At 37.9% G+C, this 20,325-nt stretch overlaps 1 protein-coding gene across 1 annotated transcript in view; it reads right to left on the bottom strand.

Annotated features, from left to right (window-relative positions):
* Positions 1 to 13,013, bottom strand: part of cnksr2a (connector enhancer of kinase suppressor of Ras 2a) — a 100,267-nt gene extending 87,254 nt beyond the window's left edge. Inside the window, exon 1 of the mRNA XM_067377746.1 lies at positions 12,918 to 13,013. Within this exon, the coding sequence (XP_067233847.1) occupies positions 12,918 to 12,981 (64 nt within the window). The 5' untranslated portion in view covers positions 12,982 to 13,013. The remainder of the gene's footprint in view (positions 1 to 12,917) is intronic.
* Positions 13,014 to 20,325: the final 7,312 nt, after the last annotated feature.

Raw genomic sequence — 20,325 nt, forward strand, 5'->3', positions numbered from 1 at the left:
ATTATTAGTTCATGTTAACTAATGTAGTTAATTAATGTTAATTAATGAACCTTATTGTAAAGTGTTACCGATAATTGTAAAAAAAGAAAAAAAAAAAAAAAAAAAAAAAGAGTATTGTATTTTGCCAGATTTTATAGTGTAAACATTCAAGCCTGAATGAGAACTGTTTTGCGAGGGGGATGCCAGGTGTGCGGAAAAAATAATTAAAATATTCGAATATTCGAATCCAAAAATTGAAAATCGAATACCAACCCAGGGAACGAATATTGGAAAAATCAAATATTCGGGTCCACCCCTAACCACAACTGCCCCCTGTTCACTATCCTTGCAATAAAAACAGGAAAAAAAATGGGAATACTCTTTCTAGATGAGTGTACGTTTCAGTGCATGGGAAAGAATATACTTGCGGTAACCATTTCTAAAACTTCTCAATTAGGTTTCATTGAAGTACCAACTAGTAGGGGTGTGATGAGACTGGTATCTCACGAGAAGAGACGAGACTCGAGATTGAGTTCACGAGACAAGATTTTTACACACTATTTTTAAGAAATCCTCAATGGTGAAATACATGACTAGAAAAAATATTCTGCAGGTGTATTTGAAATGTTTTAACTAATCATCTTGTAATGAATGTCATTTCAGTTCTACTTTCTGAGTATGAATTATCATATGCAGTAAAATACATCAATACTCAAGTACTGTAAAAGGTTTTGCCACTAACTCAACTGACTGACTTCTCATCTGTATGATTTCAGTCTCTTCAGACCTTACTGTACTTGATTTATGAGCTTCTACAACTTTTGACCTCCTAACTGAACTCCTTTCCCCAAACTGATCATAGAAATAAAAAACAGTATGAATAAAAATGGTTACACTTTACAATAAGGTCTCATTTATTAACATTAATGTATTAACCAACATCAACTAACAATGAGCAATATCTTTGCTACAGTATTTATTAATCTTTGTTAATGTTAGTTAATAAAAATAGTCATTCATTGTTAGTTCATGATAGTTCACAGTGCATAAACTAATGTTAACAAATGAAACCTGTAAACTGTTATTCGTTTTTATGGTAACACTTTACAATAAGTGCAACCATAATTGCACTCTCTCAATATTCAAAGTGCAAATAACACCAAATTTTTCTTTAGTACAGAGCTAAGAGAGGTTACAACTACACTGGCCAGCCTAAAATAGCTTTCATATTGGGAGATATTTGCATGCATCAGGGAGCCGCTTTCAAAATGCGGGGTATTGACATCAAATGCGCGCTCGCGTTTACTTTCACTTTCAGTGATCGCGCGTACTGTGTGAATATGGAGTGGCGGCGACCATTATCCGACTGAATTAAATGTTTTTTATTTAAATACAAAGCAAAACGACAGTGGAGGCGCAATGTAAAGGTAGCGGTGGCATATTCTTTCCTAATCATCCTAACCACTCTGTCATGGCAATATCAAGAGACTACTTTTCGCCTCGACAAGAAATCTCGTCACACTATAGTCTCGCGCAGTAATGGATCAAATAATTTCACTGACTTGATCTTCAAATCTCACTCAGTCAACCAAACAAATCCAAAAATGCTTTATATTTTTAAAAGCTAAATTGTCCAAATTCACCAAACACATCTACATACTCAAATTTTGTTAATATTATCCCTATATTCGCAGTTGTTTCTCCTAAGAATATGGACGAGAAGAATTTGACAAGAAACATTTGAGCTCATGTTTAGATCCCTGACTTCTGATTGCAAATCTTTGTATCATCTGAGATGTTGTTGAGCTCTCTTTTGTAACTTTATAGAACACATAGACAAGATTACTGGGGTATTTTTCTCGGAAAAAAAAAATCTGAGAAGTAGACATTTTGTCTTCATTTTGCAGTCAGAATATATTAAGGCCAAGTCACACTGCACCAACAGACGGCGACTAACAGTAACAGAAACATTTGTTGGGTTTAGTGCTTGTTTTCATGTTCAATCTGCGTTTGTTAGGTTGTGGAACGTCTGAGAACTGACATGTAATCTGGTGGATGTCGGCATTGGTCGGTGCAGTGTGAATTGGCCTTTAAAATCTCATTTGCCACTTTTTTTTTCCTACAATAATGACAACAAACCTGACTCTCACAGACTCAACAACATTTCTGTTCTCCTATCTACCTGGTTGTTTACAACAGCTCCCAAGCAGCAACACATGATCACGAGTCCCATTTTCGCATCAGCCGCCTTTAAAAGCCAGTTTCCTCTCAGGTACTGACTCTTGAGTAATGATCTGAATCCAGGGCATCAGCAGAGAAGCCCAGGTGTTTCCCACCCAGTTTGTCTCCTAACAGATGCTCTACTCCCTGCAGACACGAAACAATTGTTCAAGCGAATCTGTTTTCCTACCATCAGTAAAACTCTGCAGCTCTTGGCCTGTTTGATTCATGACTTTTTGGGGCGGCCTCTGAAGAGTTGTTGTGGTTTCATTCCTTATAAACTACAGACAACCTTAAGATCACCATCCAGAAAAATGTGAGCTCTGGCAGACAGGATACAGCTCAGAGTGTACAGTCTCCTCCTGAGTACATACTGTATTGCTACCTTTCTGGAGTGTTTTGCTGAATATTTCTCTCTATACTGCGGCTCTTCAGTTCTATAAAGTGATTCAGAGATGACTCACACCCTTTACACCCACTGACAGCACACAAACACACTTTTACACTTTTTCACAGGAGGGAAGAGTCGCCCTGAGCCAAGCCACACACCCACACACCCGCCCCTTGAAGCTGCAGCCCAGGACGCAGTGCTAAAGCTCTGCGTGTGTGTATGTATTATTATTCAAAGGTCTTTAACCTCGCTTTCTTCCTCTCGCTCTCTACCATTTCTGTATTTCTGTCACACACGCACGCAGTCAATCCTCCCCAGCTCTGCCACATGTCATATGAAATACAATATTCATGTGTTCCCTTAGGACACACCCCGGAGACAGGCCTGGAATCCCCAGAATGCCTTACATGGAGAGCCCGATACACGTGTGTGCGAGTACATATGCTCCGACTACCTCCATAAGTGCGTGCTATACATTTTCCACTCAAGTACACCAACATTAGCCTAATAAACTGTCAGAAAGTATCAAACCTAACCATTCTGAGCTGAACGCCACTAAACGACAGCGTGTCATTTCAGGCAAACGTCACAAAAAGCAGCTAATGCACCTTCCTACATGACAATCAATTACGGGGTGTGTAGTGGAGCGAGAGAGCCGTGCCGTAACGTGGTCTTTCATCTTTCTGTCAAGATATTTCAGCTGAAGTTGCGATTCTTCTGCTCGTTTGTTAAAAAAAAAGTTTAAGTGGAGAATTCCGGAAAGGAAAATGAGTTCAGGTTTTCTTGTTCAAAGTGAACGAGTTGAAATTCTTGAAGGGTTTTGAATTATGTATAATCGTTAGATCTATGAGCATGTAGCAGCCAAAGGGGTGGTGGTGGGGGTGGGGGGGGTCTCTTTAATATCTCAATTGTTTTCTTATAGACAGGCATGATATACTGCTGCATGCAGCTTCTCTGATTTTTCTATCCACAATATTCCTATATGTCACTGAATCATTTCATTTGTTTCTCTTTTTATTTATTATTCATAATAATATTAATAGATCAAATTATTAATTTAACAATAATAATAGAAAAATAACTATTTATTATTATTATTATTAATAATAACAAAAATATTATTTGTATTATTATATTTACTAATATATTACAAAAATATATTACAGTTTCAGTTTTCCAAAGAATTTTAAAGGAAAGAGTTGATATATATTAATTTTTTTATATAAATTATTATTATTATTATTATTATTATTATCATTACATTACAGAAACATACAAGTTTTGTTTTTGCATAGAAATTCCAAAATAATTTTCGAAGGAATTTGAGGAAAAGTCTGAGACAAAGCACAACAGCCAATCAGATTTTTTTTATATATAAAAATTATTATTATTATTATTATTATTATCAATAATATATTACAGAAACATACAAGTTTTGTTTTTGCAAAGAATTTCCAAAAGAATTTTCAAAGGAATTTGAGGAAAAATCCGAGACAAAGCACAACAGCCAATCAGATTTTTTTAAGTATAAATTATTATTATTATTATTATTATTATTATCAATAATATATTACATAAACATACAGTTTTGTTTTTGCAAAGGAATTCCAAAAGAATTTTCAAAGGAATTTGAGGGAAAATCCAAGACAAAGCACAACATCCAATCAGATTTTTTAATGATTTTTAATATAAATTATTATTATTATTATCAATAACATATTACAGAAACATACAAGTTTTATTTTTGCAAAGAAAATCCAAAAGAATTTTCAAAGAAATTTTAAGAGACAAAGCACAACAACATCCAATCAGAATTTTTAAATGATTTTTAATATAAATTATTATTATTATTATCATCAATAATATATTACAGAAACATACAAGTTTGTTTTTGCAAAGAAAATCCAAACGAATTTAAGGAATTTGAGTTTCCCACTTTTTTATATAGCTTTATATTCTGTATGTTGATAACTGAATTGAATTGAATTTCATTTAATTTCATTATTTACATTATGTTAAAATAATATTTTCTATCTATAATAATACATGATTATTATTTAATAATTTATTACACAAATATCAAGTCAAGTTGCATTTATTTATATAGCACTTTTTACAATGCAAATTATAATGCATTGCGGAAAATCATTTTGACTGCACAGAAGCTGTAGAAGAAAATTGTGTCATATATTTTAAAAATATTTTTAAAATTATTTTTATTTTTCAAAAGAAAAGGGAAAAAAATCTGAAACAAAGTGGATATTTAATTGATCACAACAAAGTCTAACGAGCTATAAAAAGTTATCACTATTCATCAAAGGCATCCGTGTGATGAACGATTCTCAGCCGAATTGATTCTGATACCAAAATATCTCAGTAGGTGATTCAGGACTTGAATGGTCCGTCAGCACATTTATAGGCTCCAGTGCACAGCTCCCAGCGTCGCTTCTCGCTTGGTTATATTGAACGCTCCTCTGAGGCAATGTCTCTATCTAAAGAAGTGCTGCCTCTCAGTAAAACCACAAGCCACAAAAGCACAGCAAGACCAGGACCACAGTCTAACTGGGAAACCACAGATGCTGGTTCTAGTTCAGCCAAAGTGCTCCACCCTAATCTTTACAGAGATGGAGGCATTGGCATCAGAGACGGTCCTCCATGTTGGCCCGGATTGCAGATACATGGCACTTTCCACAAATAGGGCCTGAATCATACAAAATAGGGCCTGCATGGTTAAGATGGATGAATACAGTCAACAGCATTATAAAGAAATAAAAATAAGCTTCATGTAAGGTCAATTTTATGTTACATAACATTTCTAATAGTTCTCATAACAACAAAAAGAGATTTGTGCCGTATTCACGGAAAGTGATGTAGCCGCAAGAGATGATTATACACACAGCACATATGGGAAAGAGCAAGAAAAAGAGCAAGAGAAAGTCAGAGATGGAGATAGAGAGATGGAGAGAACAGGTTTGCTGCCTATCCGAGTTTGCAAGGCCACAGTGATGTGACAGAACTTGATTAGATCTAAAGCCCTGCGGTCAGAAAGCTAATCAAGAGGAAGGAGCAGTCATACACACCCACAGACACCCTGAAGCTGTGTTTCCAGCTGTTGCATTCTGAACACTGAGGTGTTAGATCTTTAAAAAGTTCTGACATGAAGACAACAGCTGGCTTAATTGTTTCAAGGAAATGTCTTGAGTGAACTTAAAAGGTCATGTTTCCATGACTTAAAATCTGCCATCATTACAACATTACAAATTTAGGTATCTGTAAGAGGTTGTTCAATGCAAATTGCAATATTATGTCATAATATGTGCTAGAGAAATGTATGGAGAGCAGAACATCACATGAATAGTCAACACTTAAACACAAGACAAAAACAAACAAGAAATAATTTAAAATGCCACAAAAATCATACACGGAAGCAAACACATTGGTTTGCAACATCTGTTGATAGTAACCTTTTAACCAAGGCACTGAGGCCATGCTATTTCAGAACAGAGTAAATTGATCTGTTAAACCTTGTAAGTCTCCAGGATACAGGCCGATGTACCATTAAATTTCCTTCTGTATCCTTTATCCCCTAAACGCTGTTTATTAAAAGACCCAGCATGGCTCTGAGACACCACAACAATTAGACTGAAGAAAGTAATATATTCATTCAAGAGCATTAAAAATGCAGTCTTAGGAACCCTCCATTTACCAATAATCAGCCTTGGCTCTCTCACTTGCTTGCATCATCTCCATCTTCACAATCCTTCTCCATCTCTGTTCTATGAGCTGCACATCTCTTATTAAACGCATATTAATCACAGTCTGATCTCAAAGACCCCAGACAGCTTCCACATCTCAGGCGAATCAAATAGAATGCCAGACAATTCTTGGCAAGTTTTCTGAAGCCAAAAACCAAATTTTAAAGGGATAGTCCATATATAAAAGAATATTGTCATAATTTACTCACCCTCATGTTTTTCCAACCGTGTATGATTTTTTTCTTCTGTACAACACAAAAGATGTTTTGCCCTTTTTTGTCCATATAATGTAAGCCAATGCACTGTAAAAAATGAGAGTGATTTTAACAGTAAAAGACTGTAAAAATGCTGCGGTGAAAAACTATTAATTGGTTTACAGAAAGTTTCCGTACTATATACGGTGAATAACTGTAATAGATCTAACGGTACATTTAATGTAATTTTACGGTAAAATACCGTTAAATTCACAGTTTTTGGAAGTGAAAAATAACAATTCATTGTAAAATTTACAGTGAAAAAACGTAAATTGACATTCCCACAATTCCCTGCGTGACACTTCACATTAGATAAATTTTCGTTGAAATAACTCTGTTTCTTCTTAGTTTTTCTCATTTTTTTTCTAATCAGTTATGTACATTAGGGTTTTATGTTACATCTAATGTTGTTAAATTGATGTTTATTGCATTTTTAAAATTTCATGCATGTTACCATGATGTGTTTAGTGTGTGTGTGTGAATGACACTGTGTGCACCTTCTATTTGTTAGTGTTGTCCTTCTCAGCTTGTGGAAAATCTGCTTGTGATGAACTTTGATTCATCATGTGACTCTTATCACCACTGTGTTTGGTTACTGTCAGTGTATTATAAAGGTACAAAACAGATATTAGTACTTCATTAGGTTGGTAAATTAACATTATATCAGTTAATGAAATACATTTTACCCTAAATTTAACAGATTTTTTTTTTTTACGTTGCTACTGTATTTTTTACGGTAAAGTTCTGGCAACCACAGCTGCCATTTTTTTACCGTAAATTTTACTGGGATATTTTTTACAGTGTGGGGTCCAATGTTGTTTGAAAAATATTTTACACACAAGTCTGGAATTACATAAGGATGACAGAGTATTCATTTTGGGGTGAACTATCTCTAAAAGTCATCAAAAGGATTAGTTCACTTTAAAATTACCACAAGCTTTACTCACCTTCAAGCTATCCTAGGTGTATATGACTTTCTTCTTTCTGATGAACACAATCTGAGTTATATTAATAAACATCCTGACGCATCCAAGTTTTATAATGGCAGTGAACGGGACCATAAGCGCCGATTTATGTTTCTGCCGGTGGGTGCCCAGTGCCCCACATCACCCCCTCCCCTCCCCACAATTACATCCATATTATACTATAGATATAGTATTCTATACTAAAGAATTTTGAAATCCATGATAGTCTCGTGGTAGAATTTTTGTTAATAGAGTCAGAAGTCCAGCCGTGCTCTAATTATCAGTGGTTCGAATCTGCCCTCATATAGTTTTTTTTCCTCACAAAGCTCAAAGAAGTTCATTAATGTTTGTATATCAAGAGCAGGGACATGTTTGTGTACTTTTTGTTAGTGATTTCCCTGGAAAGAAGAGTCAAGCGATAGATTATAGACTAACTTACACGAGCCACAACGTTCCTCTGCATGATTTCAAAAACAACACGTTTTAGCACTAGTTAGCTTATTTAACTCAAATTAACCTCAACTGGATGGTTCATTTGCATTATTTCCATGCAGCGAGATGACAATTTCGACCCCAAAACACATTATTTTCACAAGTGTTGTCTAGGGTGACCATATGTGCCATTTTCCCAGGACACGTCCTGTCCAGGATTTCTAAGTTGCATAAAATGTAGTTTTGGTTTTGTTTTCATATTTGGTAGCCTAATGATTAAAAAATTATTTAACCAATAGCGTGCATTATACATAATCGACCAATCGTGGCTTGCGAGTAGACTTGTGCCGATATTCGGGAATGTGATAAATCGCGATAACGAATATGCACGATATTGTAATCGTGGGCACTTCAGAATACCGTAAATAATAATTACCAATTATTAATTTTTTATATGCCAATTAAGAATACTTTACCCATCAATCGTATATAATGCACAACACCGCTGTATTCTGCGTCAAAATGACACGTGCTCAGATGTAAACAATCCCAACGTGCATGCGGCACATGGCGGAACGAGTGAAGGAGATGCGCTGAATGAAAGTGCGCGTTCCCTCTCTGACAGCAGAGGGCGCTGATGGAACAGCAGAGTGCAGCGGTTACCCCGGAAACCGTGCAAACAAAGTAACTGTGCTAGTGAAGTTTTTAAAATGCTTCAAACAGCCATTCATTTTTTTGTAATCTCAGTGTTGTTCATCACAGCACCAAATACTGAATACTTAAAAAAGACTTTATTTATTTTCAAACCTAAACATTTTCATATTTTAATCTGGACTACAACATGCCCTAATGATTAGAAATGTTCTGATTATTTGTTATTGTTCAGTAAAACTATTGTTCAATAAAAGCTTCATTAGTTAACATGTTAATTCATTATCACTAAACTGACAATAAAAATACTAATAAAGTATTATTAATTAATGTTAATTTCTTAGTTACTGTTTAATAACATTTCCAAAAGGACCTGAGATAAAACTAACAATGATTAGTTGTGTTTCTAAACTAACATTAACAAAGAATAACACTTTCTGTAACAAATGTAGCTATTGCTGAATCTAGTTAATGCATTAAATAGAGTAAAGTGTTATCTGTTGTTCTTTATAGCCTAATTCTTTTGCATTTTAATCTGTTTGAAAATTCCAGTCAGAGTTGTTTTTGTTTTATTACAAAAAGAGTTCTTAAACCTGTTAAACTATGACAAAAATTGTTTTGCAACTTATTTTAATACCGTGATAATGCATTGCATGAAGACTGTCAATAAAAACAGTGGCTTGCACAGACATCGCGTTCAAGGGGCACATCGATATGACCACTTTCACGATCAAAAAGGCAATTTGGACAGGACGTGTCCTGGGAAAATGGCACATATGGTCACCCTAGTGTTGTCGCGAGTCGTGCTCTCGCTGATATCTGATGCAAGGAGAGTTTGAGCGCGCGCATGTATCTGATCCATGATCTGATCGACAACAGAGCCATTTGTGCTCGCGCATCACTTGGATGCGCTCTCGACGTTTGCCATTAAAATATCGCCATAGAAACAGCCTTAAATAAAGTATTAAAAAAGGTTGAAGATCGTGTCTGAAAGCTCCAAACGATTTTTTTATTGGTTAAATCAATGGAGAATATCTCATATTTTTCCATGGGTGCTCGACCATTTCCGTGGGTGCTCCAGCCCCCGGACCAAAGAGTACGAAGCTCAAGAAAGTGCATCCATCCACCATAAACGTACTCCACACGGCTCCAGGGGGTTAATAAAGTCCTTCTGAAGCGAAGTGATGTCTTTGAGTAAGAAAAATATCCATATTTAACAAGTTATATTTAACAAGTAAAATATCTAGCTTCTGCCAGACCGCCTTCCGTATTCAACTTACAAAGAAAGAGTCAAACTCTTGCAGTTCAAAACGCTTACGCTACATCCTAAGCTGAATACAGAAGGCGGTCTGGCAGAAGCTAGATATTTTACTTTAGTTAAATATGTTAAATATGGATATTTTTCTTACACAATCGCATTGCGTGGAGTATGTTATGCTTTGGATGGATGCACTTTCTTGAGCTTCATACTTGTTGTTTCCCATTCACTGTCATTATAAAGCTTGGACATGTCAGGATATTTATTAATATAACTCTGATTGTGTTCATCTGAAAGAAGAAAGTCATATACACCTAGGATGGCTTGAGGGTGAGTAAAGCTTGGGTCATTTTCATTTTAAAGTGAACTAATCCTTTAATCACAGAAAATCTGTATTGGGAAAGAAAAAGAAAGATTGTTACACTGCTACAAAATAGTATATACTAACCTCAGTTAACCAAACACTGAATTCTACAATAAGAAAAAAATGGTGCTACACTATTACTATTTCAGTTTTTATACTTGAAAATTTCACTTTTACTTATTTTTTAATTGTTTGTGAAATTTACAGGCAAAGACATAAGATGGCAATGCTTTGAAGTGAAAATTGCTCTTTTTTTCAGTGTAGAGATCATCGCATCTGAGATGAATGACTGTGTTCGACATGGGCGAAATTGCTCCTATGTCCACACGATGATCACTTTAATGTGTCGTTGAGAAGGGACAAAGCTGTTTGAGATGTTCAACGTTTTATTCCAAATGCTTTGCTGATTCTGAAGTAAATGAGATTGTGCCACTCCAGGCAGCCTTCAGAGCACCGATACACTATTAGCAAGACTTTAATAATGGCATTTAGAGAGGGCCATAGAGGGGGTGTGCTGAGTGCAATGTGTAGGCCTGGGGGGTGCGCAGCATGTACAGGCATCGATCAAAACACTCACTGACTCTCTGAGTCACAAACTGAAAAATAGATGTCATAGATGCAGTTTGACCTAAAGCTTGTGTACATATACACCCCTCCAACACACACACACACACACACCAAATAAGCCTCCACTTCAGTTTAGCCTGAACCAGACTGATTCAGCTACATCCTGTCTCCCTGTAAGCAGCATTAGTCGTGCTATTAAATTAATCTGCTCTTCACAAGCAGGTAAAATTCCACAGCTCTATCTTTTCCAGGTTATATGCTTGTAATTGGGACAGTAAGGTCAGTACCTAGCCTCTAATGTGTCTAGGTAGATTTTATAGCTTTTAAGTACACATCTGAAAGGATGAATGATGAGACAAATTGATAGAGAGCATACCAATAAATATGATTACAATAACTGGTTGCACTGAACAATTTGAATCCAAAATGAGGGCAAATATCCCTCCTGATAAGGCCTTCTTCTCTGATAGTTCCTCACAGATAATCACATTGACACACACATGACAAGACACAAACACTGAATAATTTTAGCCCATAACTTAATGACAGAATTTAGTTCCAGCCAAAGCTCTGGCCACATATTCAGGAGGGAGACCAAAACTCAATATCCGTCAATAATCAATGTTAGTAGTTACATCTGTGGTTTCCAGTGAACCAAAGCAAAGATCTATTAAAATGGCACATTATGCTGCTTTCATAACCCTCATCTTTTGCAAATACATGCCAGAGGTGCTGTATTCTCACATATTTCTAGTTTCTTCATCATATTAGCTCCAAGACATGATATCAAGAACAATTTTGAGTGATATCATAACAAGCCTTATATCACAGATCTGTGAATCATTATCCCGCCGGGACGCACTCGAATCCTGTCATACAACCTCGATAACTCACTGCTCGATTTGTTATTCTGATGACGAATCTGGACACGCCGCCCACGCCCACGAGAGCAGAGAAGGTGCGTAATTGCCCCCTCCGCCTCCGCGCGACAAAGATTCTGCTTCTCTTCTTCAACTATAGAGGATGCTCCTTCACATTACATTTGATATCCTCATAAAAGCAGTAAATTTAATCCATACCTAATGGAAATGGTGATTTTCGACGCTCCGTGACTAGCATTTCCACTATTGCCACAGCTATGTCATGTTAATTCTGAGTTCAAGCTCCTTTACGTGAAGTAAAGTTACATTTAGGTTCACGGGTTATTTGTGAGTATAGATAAGTAGCTGAATATCGTTAGTTGGTCGATTTATGTGAGTTAGCCAATGCGTTAGCCAATGGGTGTTCGACGTTTTAAAAGAATTTCTGTCAGTAATTTTCTGTCGAGGTTTGTAACAGCAGTGCCCCTAACTAACCGTCAACTATCTTAAAGACATTTTAAACAAAACTTTAAAGTTATTGCGATGTGTTTGAGATGTGTAAATCTAAAATAAACAGATAAATAATTACATGAATCGTGTTGTGTCGTACCATCCCATACAGATTCTAAAGGGAAGCGCTCGAGCAGCGAACTGTTGCTATGGTTACCTCCTCAGGCAAACAGGACTCGCTAGCGGCTATTTAGTGCTGACTTGTAAACTTGTAAAATAACTTTTGTGTGTACTTAACTAATTGATACACAAACATATAGTTACAAGTAAAAGACATACACTCTGAAAAAAAGTATGAAAGCTGTCACTGGTGTACAAAAGGTACACTTTTGTTCCTTTTAGGTACCTATATGTAGGCTACACTTTAGGTAGGCTGCTAATATGTACCGTTAAGGTACCAAATGCACTCCTTAGGTACAAAGAACCCAGCTTTTGTACCTTTTTTCTGAGTGTTAAACTTTTTTGGTTTGTTTGGCTTCCTTTGAGGGGTTCAAGCCTTTGGTCAGAGACTTAAGTATACCAACAATTCATACCCTGCTGCCATCATTAACATCAGACACCTGTACGCTTCACTACTTGGTAAAAAACCATAAAGAATATCTAACTAGAACATAAACGATCTGATATATCAAAAAATGTATGAGTATCCTGCGCCATTATGTTAGTAAATAATGGGCTCTGCAGGTTTAGGGACCAAAACGCATCACGTACCTTTCATCCAGTCCACAACTTGACTGGGGCTCCATTTACTAACAGGTTCCATGACGAGAGCCATCGCGAAACTTTCTGTGGTTGCCCCCTCAACACGGCTGAAGATGTGGTTTAACGCTGCTCTGGGGAGCTCAGATCGGTGGTCTCACGTTTAGCGCCTAGATTTGGCCCCCGGTTACGCGATTTCATCCCATCCAGAATTGCGCATCCAAAGCGTCACAACGAACGACATCAAGCACATTTCTAACCCTTTACTCCAGCAAACGTAAGCATTTCTTATTATTAACACCCATATCTAAAAGCCCAGACCTGGTCCCCGTTTCAGTTCAGATCCTGGCATAATGTGCCATGCTCAACCGGGTCCCCAACAGTCGCGTCTTCATGCCATGCACCAAATGCAGTCTCTCCTGTTTCTCTCTTCGTTTTCTTCTCCCTGTACCTTTCAGAGGTGGACTAGTGGGTATATAGAGTAAGACAGAGAGAAATGAGCGGTGTACCCACGGGGACTCAAGTGAACGTCGCTTCCAAAAGCAGCGGCGAGCGTTGATTCAATTGGGCGCGCGCTCCTCCTGTGGGTGGTGCGGCAAAGTGAATTTGACTCGCGCGCTCGGTTTATTTCCCACGGGGATAAAAGGCTTTCGGCCGTATTCATTTTAATGAGGGCACGCTGGTTCGCCCTGCTTCAGAAACTCTGTAAAAGCAGTGCATGCACAAGTATTTGTCTGGAATATGTAATGATGCTCATAGAGGCGCTATATTTGCATGAGACTTGGCCACTTTGGACACATGTGTTGTTAATGCTGTGGTTTAAACCAAAATTATGGAGGACTATGGTAGCATAAACCATATAAGTGACAAGAATAACTCAAAGATTCATAAATGGGAGTTCAATCGGGGCTTGTTGTCACACGTTTTACTCCAGTGGATATTTCTCAGGGTAGGTTTATTTCTGTACAAGAATATACCCTAAAGCCTTAAAAAGCTATTAAACGTTTCAACTTCCATGAACACAAATTGCCCAGGAAAAAAAGATGCAGTTAATGTAACAAAACTTGAGGTTACATTGGTGAAACTATCAGCAAGTAGTCTCAATATATTGGAAAACAGCCATTTAAACAAGTCTATTTCAGGCTTTTCTGCTAAATTAAAAAAAGTAAAATAACTGTGAAACGCAAAACAAGCATTCATAAACCTAACGTACAAAATTATCTGGCCTACCTATTGCATCTGCCAAAAGCTTTGGCCCTGGTCCAAGAATTTTGCAAGAAACACAAGGTTTTTGAAGCCAACAAAAACCTTACAAAATATATATTACTCATAAACTAATAGAGATTTGACAAAAGGCATTTTAATTTCACATTATAAGGAAGTATTAAAGAATATCTCAAAATAAATCTCAAAATCACATAGGCTACCAAATGTTATAATAAACAGCTACCGCATCTATTATTCACAGAAAGAGCCCCAAAAAGAATACTTCTTGAGCATAACAATTAGATACAAAAACATCAGTTTATTATTGTTGGTAGAAAATGTAAAGTAGAAAGCTTCATTTTCCTTATGAATTCTGTCTTAGACATCAGTGACTGGTACACTGAAATACAAATATATTAAATTAGGTACTTCGGCAAACATTTCTCTATGCATTTCTAAGAAATTATAGTATGTTTTTGTTGAATGTATCATGTTGAACAGAACAGTTTTGTAAGTGTTTTCGATATAAATTGAAGTGGTCTAGCAAACTCATCAAACATGGACAGTTTCACCAGTTCACCATCATCCCTGGCCTTCATCCTGGCTGCCTATTGATTTTATTCCAACTCATCCTTACTTCAGAACCAGAGCAGATGGAGCCAGGAGGCTGGAGTCGGGCCCAGATCAGGCCCCAGTATGTCAGCATGAATCATACAACAGAATCTGTGGAACCTCACCACTGAGATTCGGTGATCAGTGGGCTCTGCCCCATAAACATGCACACTTAATCACACGAGAAGGGTAGAATCAGAGCAGAAAGAACTGGAGCTGTCAGATTCATTTGCAGCCAACTGCAGCACAGTCCAGCTCAGGGGCTTTTTTTAGCACCTGTTTTCATATTTGTCATCTAAGTGTGCTCTTTTATGAGGGACACAACTGCTTTTGAAACTGATCTTTGTCATTGTTTGTCATTTTCTAAATTTATTTTCGCATATTTGGGGAAGTGTGCCCCCTTCTGGCCACCCGGAGACATGAGCAAAAGTTGCAGTCCTTTTCTAGGAGCTTTAAGAAAAAACAGAAAGCATTGATCTCACTCTTTATTTGAATACTTTCAACGTATTTTGCAGTGTCTCAGTAGTGCAGGCTTATAGATACACACTACTAATACATATATGAGATGTAATCTAGTAATAATCACTTGCTTAGAGTGAAATGTGGCTATCATAGTTTTAAATACAAAAGAAAAGCTTGTCCTTTGTTCTGGGATGAGTGCTATGAAAAGCAGGGAAAGCACTGCTTCCCATGGGGCTTGGGAACGTCAGATAGAAAGATTCTGTCAGCTCTGCTTTCTTATGCTGTTTTTGCTGTGCAAACAGGGTGGTAAACAAACACCTCCAGATGGATGGCGGGGGGATCGGCTTCAGAACGCATTGCTGCTTTTGAGTGGGAGGAACTAGGGTTTTTTTATTTCCTGCCGGCCTAGATGTTGTGGAGACGTTAAATTTATTCCCCCATCCATGCTGCTCCTACTCTTCTAGAATGGCAAAAAAAATGAGCGTATGCTGTTTTGGAAAATGAAGTGGGTTAGCAGTGCTGTCTGACAGCTGCCACAGGGCTCCTTATCCATAATAAACACAGCTGGGTGGAATATATGCTTGTCTGGCACCAAGATACCTGTGTGTCCTGAGAACAAGCCCAGAGGTTTGGGGTGCATATTCGTTCCATTTTCTCCATTCCATTGGAGCTTTCTTTAGGAAGACTGATGTTAGAAGAATTTTCTGGACTCATTTCTGGATTTGGAAAAAAATCACATTACAGTAATACATCTTACAGTCGTCTATGGGACATATAATGTTTAAAATAGGTTTTATAGCCATAATATTAAGCATTACTAGTGTTAAAATGAGAATAGAGATGGCTACCCTTTGTACCTCAGAGATTTCTGAGTTTCTGTATGCAAAAATCCGGAAGCGAGTTAGCATTTTAGGACTTTTAGTTCCATCGCCCTAAAGTCTATGGGTTTTTTGAATGGGTTTTTGCTAAATCTCCTGAAATAAGGTCTGTGGTTAACAAAGCCTCTAAATATTTTCACGTTTTGATCTATGACATAAAACACACCAGTTATAACCCGCTTGTGATTTTTTAAACATTTATTGTGTCTTAAAAATGGCGGTTGCTAACAAGTTGCTAAAAGGGACTACTTCCTTTGGTGGGGACTTTTGACGTCATCATGACAAACAGGACATTTGGACAGCATTTCTCATAAAAAAGTGGATAAGTATTTATACACAGCGCAGATCATAATCAGTGAGCATGTTTTTAAATAAAGTTGTTTTTTAAATAAGTTTTGAGGAAGCTTGGTGGTGACGACGTTGATCCGCGACCATGGTGTGCTGTAGTCCGTTTATAGCCTACTGTTATCTTTTTATATCTGACGACTTTATTTAGGCTTCAAAATGTATAAATATTGTGTTAACTTGTAAAAATTATCTTGATAGACAAAATGTGTAAGTGTCATAACCCTTTTGTTAAACACAGAGCTTATTTTTTGCGATTTTCCAAAAGTCTATGGGAAAAATGCATAGGCTTTCAAGCGAGAGAACCCGTGCGCCGCTAACTTCTGGGTTGGCCTACAAAAGCACGTCATCTCTGAGGTACTCTATAGAACTAACGTTAAATGTGAAACTTATCACATGAATGTCTTTTAGAGATGCTTTGTTGTTGATAACAAGCATCTCAAAAAGACATTCACGTTAGGGCTGGGCGATATCGCATGCGATTGTCACGCGCATTTCGTCAGTAAAGCCGGTTCCCTGATTACCGCTAAATCGCCATCACCTGCTTTCAAATGGAGTGCCATTTAAAGGTGCTCTAAGCCAGTCATTCCCAAAGGCGGGGTCCCGACCCACAAGTGGGTCGCGGAAGATTTTGTATGGGTCGCCAAGTCGAGCACTATTTTTCAGTGCGCTTGTAACACAGTTCGTAGATACGGGAAGAAGGAGGCGGGAACCGGCGAACGTTCAACATAACTTTAATAACGTTACCAAAATAAACTCGCGGACGTCTGCCGGCCACACAAACATAATAAAACATAACGTTAAGTCCAGGCCTGGTCCTCTCTCATCCTTCACTGTAGTTGCTCCTCCTTTTATGCTCCCGGAGCTCCTCCGTGAGGGACTCAAGGCCGGTGCGCCTCCCAGGTGAAGCTCATTAACACTCGCGCCACCGGCCTCGCTCCGTTCCCTCACGGCTCTCGCCCGCTATATGTGTAGTTCAAGAATTAGCCGCACGAGGGAGCTCATCGTTTTCTTGCGTTTATTTTTTTATTTTTTTGTTCTTTAGCTGCGCTCTGCACTCGGCAACCAGCCATAAAAATGGATGCTTAGCTAATTAAGAAGAAAAAAACAGCTAAAGACCAGGCTAACACTGCCAACAGCCAAAATACCGTCCCCGTGGGAGGCCAGCTTGACACTGTAATGATGAGAATATGAAAACAATGAGATGCCCTGTCAACTCTTCCTTTCTCATTTCACCAATGCATTTTACTTTTTGTCAACAACAGGTAAATAAAAAATAATTGTGCTTTGTCAAATATCTGTATCTCTTTTAAATAGTTAAGTTGAAGCTTAACTGACCTTAAAAATGGTCATACATATTTTGTTAATGCATAAATTCTCTTTGTGATATATGAACTATATGGGCCTAATGTTTATTGGGTCACAAGAATTTATCGAATTTAAAATGTGGGTCCCCAGAAAAAAAGTTTGGGAAACACTGCTCTAAGCGATCATGGGTGGGTTGTCAAACAAAACAGAGGCTAGCTAGACCCTCCCTCCTCCTCCTCCTCCCCCTCCCCTCTGTGCTTCCTGAAACAGTCATGAACGCGCATTTAAAATCGTTCTTGTGATCATTCTTTAATATGATTCATGGTCCAGACTGCACCAGGTAGTTTTTGTTGCCGTTTTTGGAGCTTGTGGCGACTACAGAGAGCGCGTTTTTTTTAAAGTGTGTTCAGGGGACAGGCAGCTAGCGGATAGTGAGGAGATGTTCGCTGTATGTGACAAAAAATGTTTTGGCCTAAAAACGCGTGACATCGCTTAGAGCACCTTTAATAGACAAAACCGTAGATCACTGACAGGCTACACAATATCGCGTTCATTATCGCAGATGAATCGCCTTCGATAATGAACGCGATATTGCGTAGCTTGTCAGTGAACTACGGCTCTGTCTATTAAAGGCCGCTCCATTTGAAAGCAGGTGATGGTGATTTAGCGGTAATCAGGGAACCGGCTTTACTGACGAAATGCGCGCGACAATCGCATGTGATATATCGCACAGCCCTAATTCACATTAAACGTTTCAGAAAATAAAAGTAGCGATATTATGAATCAAGGTAATTTGCAGTTGGCCTAAAATTGACTTGGATGTTTTCATGTACTGTCAATGTTTTGATGATCTTTGACTGGAAAATGTGTTTACCTGCAGAGTCATTCATAGTTGCACATACAGGTGTTGAACTTATGTGGCCTTCATGTACTATAGCTAATTCCCACTTCTGAAGTCGTAATTATGAGCTCATCGCATTCAAAAAATAGGAGCACGTTCATGTGCAATTTTTACCTAGTCAACTCGTATTTACGATAATTCCGAGAGCCTGTGAAGGCAGCATTAATAAAGTTCTTCTTCATCGATAGCAATCGGTTCTGCAGGTTTCAGCGCCGTGCCAGTTGTGTTCTGTCTTCTGGTTTGTATTTCCACAACATGAAGGTAAGATCTTACGAATTTATGAATGAACCACTTGTTTTAAAATCATCCCAATCTCGCTTCAATCATTGCAATGCTCAATGCTTTAAGTAGTTTGTGAACTCTACAATAAGAATTGTCTAGAATCAGCACCCCTCCAAGAGGTGGCGCACTAGGCATTTGCCTATGTCACCTAATAGAGTGGTGCAGGTATGACGTCACTTTGTAGGCCAACCCGGAAGTTAGCGGCGGATGGGTCAAAGCCCCTGAAAGGCAAGCCTACAACCTTTAGCAAAAAAGCATAATGGCTAATGCTAACGCTCTGCCTCTGGCGGAACGCAGGGAAGGAGACCAGAGGCCGTTTTTTGAATGGATGTCAATGGATAAGAGGCTTCACTATGCTGATTAAACAGCTTTTGAGGGGAAATAGCTAATCATTTAATTAATCGACAGCCTGTTCGCTAATCTTCAGCATGTTTTACACTATACAATACGTTCGTTGGGAACTATATGTAGATTTTAGCTTGATAAAAATTTATTTTTTTAAGAGAAGACAGACTAGGGAATGTTGCGACAGGTAGGACTCATTTACAGCATTACCAACAGCAAATGTGCTGCATTATTGTTTATAGTACAATAGATGTTGTGTAAATGAAACTGGAAAGCAAGTCTGCAACCTTAAGCCAAAAAAAGTGCTAATGCTAAGGCTCCAGCTGTGGCAGTATGCAGGGAATGAGTTTTGAACGGTGGGCACTGATGTCACTGCCATTACACAATGTCCTTGACTGCCTGTGTAGTCCCATTTAGGGTTAGGGTTAGCAATCACCTTTTTCAAGACACATAACAGCTTAAAAAAAATCTGAAGTGGGGTAATACTGATGCATTTTATGTCGTAGAATAAAATGTGAAACTGTCTTGAGCTTGCGTTCACCACAGACCTTATTTCAGCCATTTAACCAAAATCCCATTCAAAAAACCCATTGACTTCGGGGCGATGGAACCAGAAGTGCTAAAATGGTAACTTACTTCCGCATTTTGGCCTACAAAGTGATGTTATACCTGCACCACTCTATGGGCCAGGATTTAGATAAAACGTAACAAACTCAAAAATGTAAGTGCTTTAACACAAATATGAGCTTTACATTTCTAATTTTAGTACATGATACTGTCGTACATCAGAGCAACTTAACCAAAGATTGATAGATCATTTTGGATCAGTAGTCAGTAGTTACAATGCCTGTTTGATGAGCCTTGGTGAAGCTATTGGTCTTGCTGGTCTGAGCTCTCTCTCTGTCTCTCTCTCTCTGTCTCTCACTATAATATTATAACCGCTCAGCTGATGAATGGCCGTTTCCACAAAGCTAAACAAACACTCTCCAATAGAGTGATTGCATGCCATTAAGCCATTCTATCAAGACCAACAGACAAATGTATAGAGGAGCTGGGGTCCCTGTGGTGGGGATATAGATCC

This window comes from Chanodichthys erythropterus, chromosome 23 (genome assembly GCF_024489055.1).
Source record: "Chanodichthys erythropterus isolate Z2021 chromosome 23, ASM2448905v1, whole genome shotgun sequence".
NCBI lineage: Eukaryota > Metazoa > Chordata > Actinopteri > Cypriniformes > Xenocyprididae > Chanodichthys > Chanodichthys erythropterus.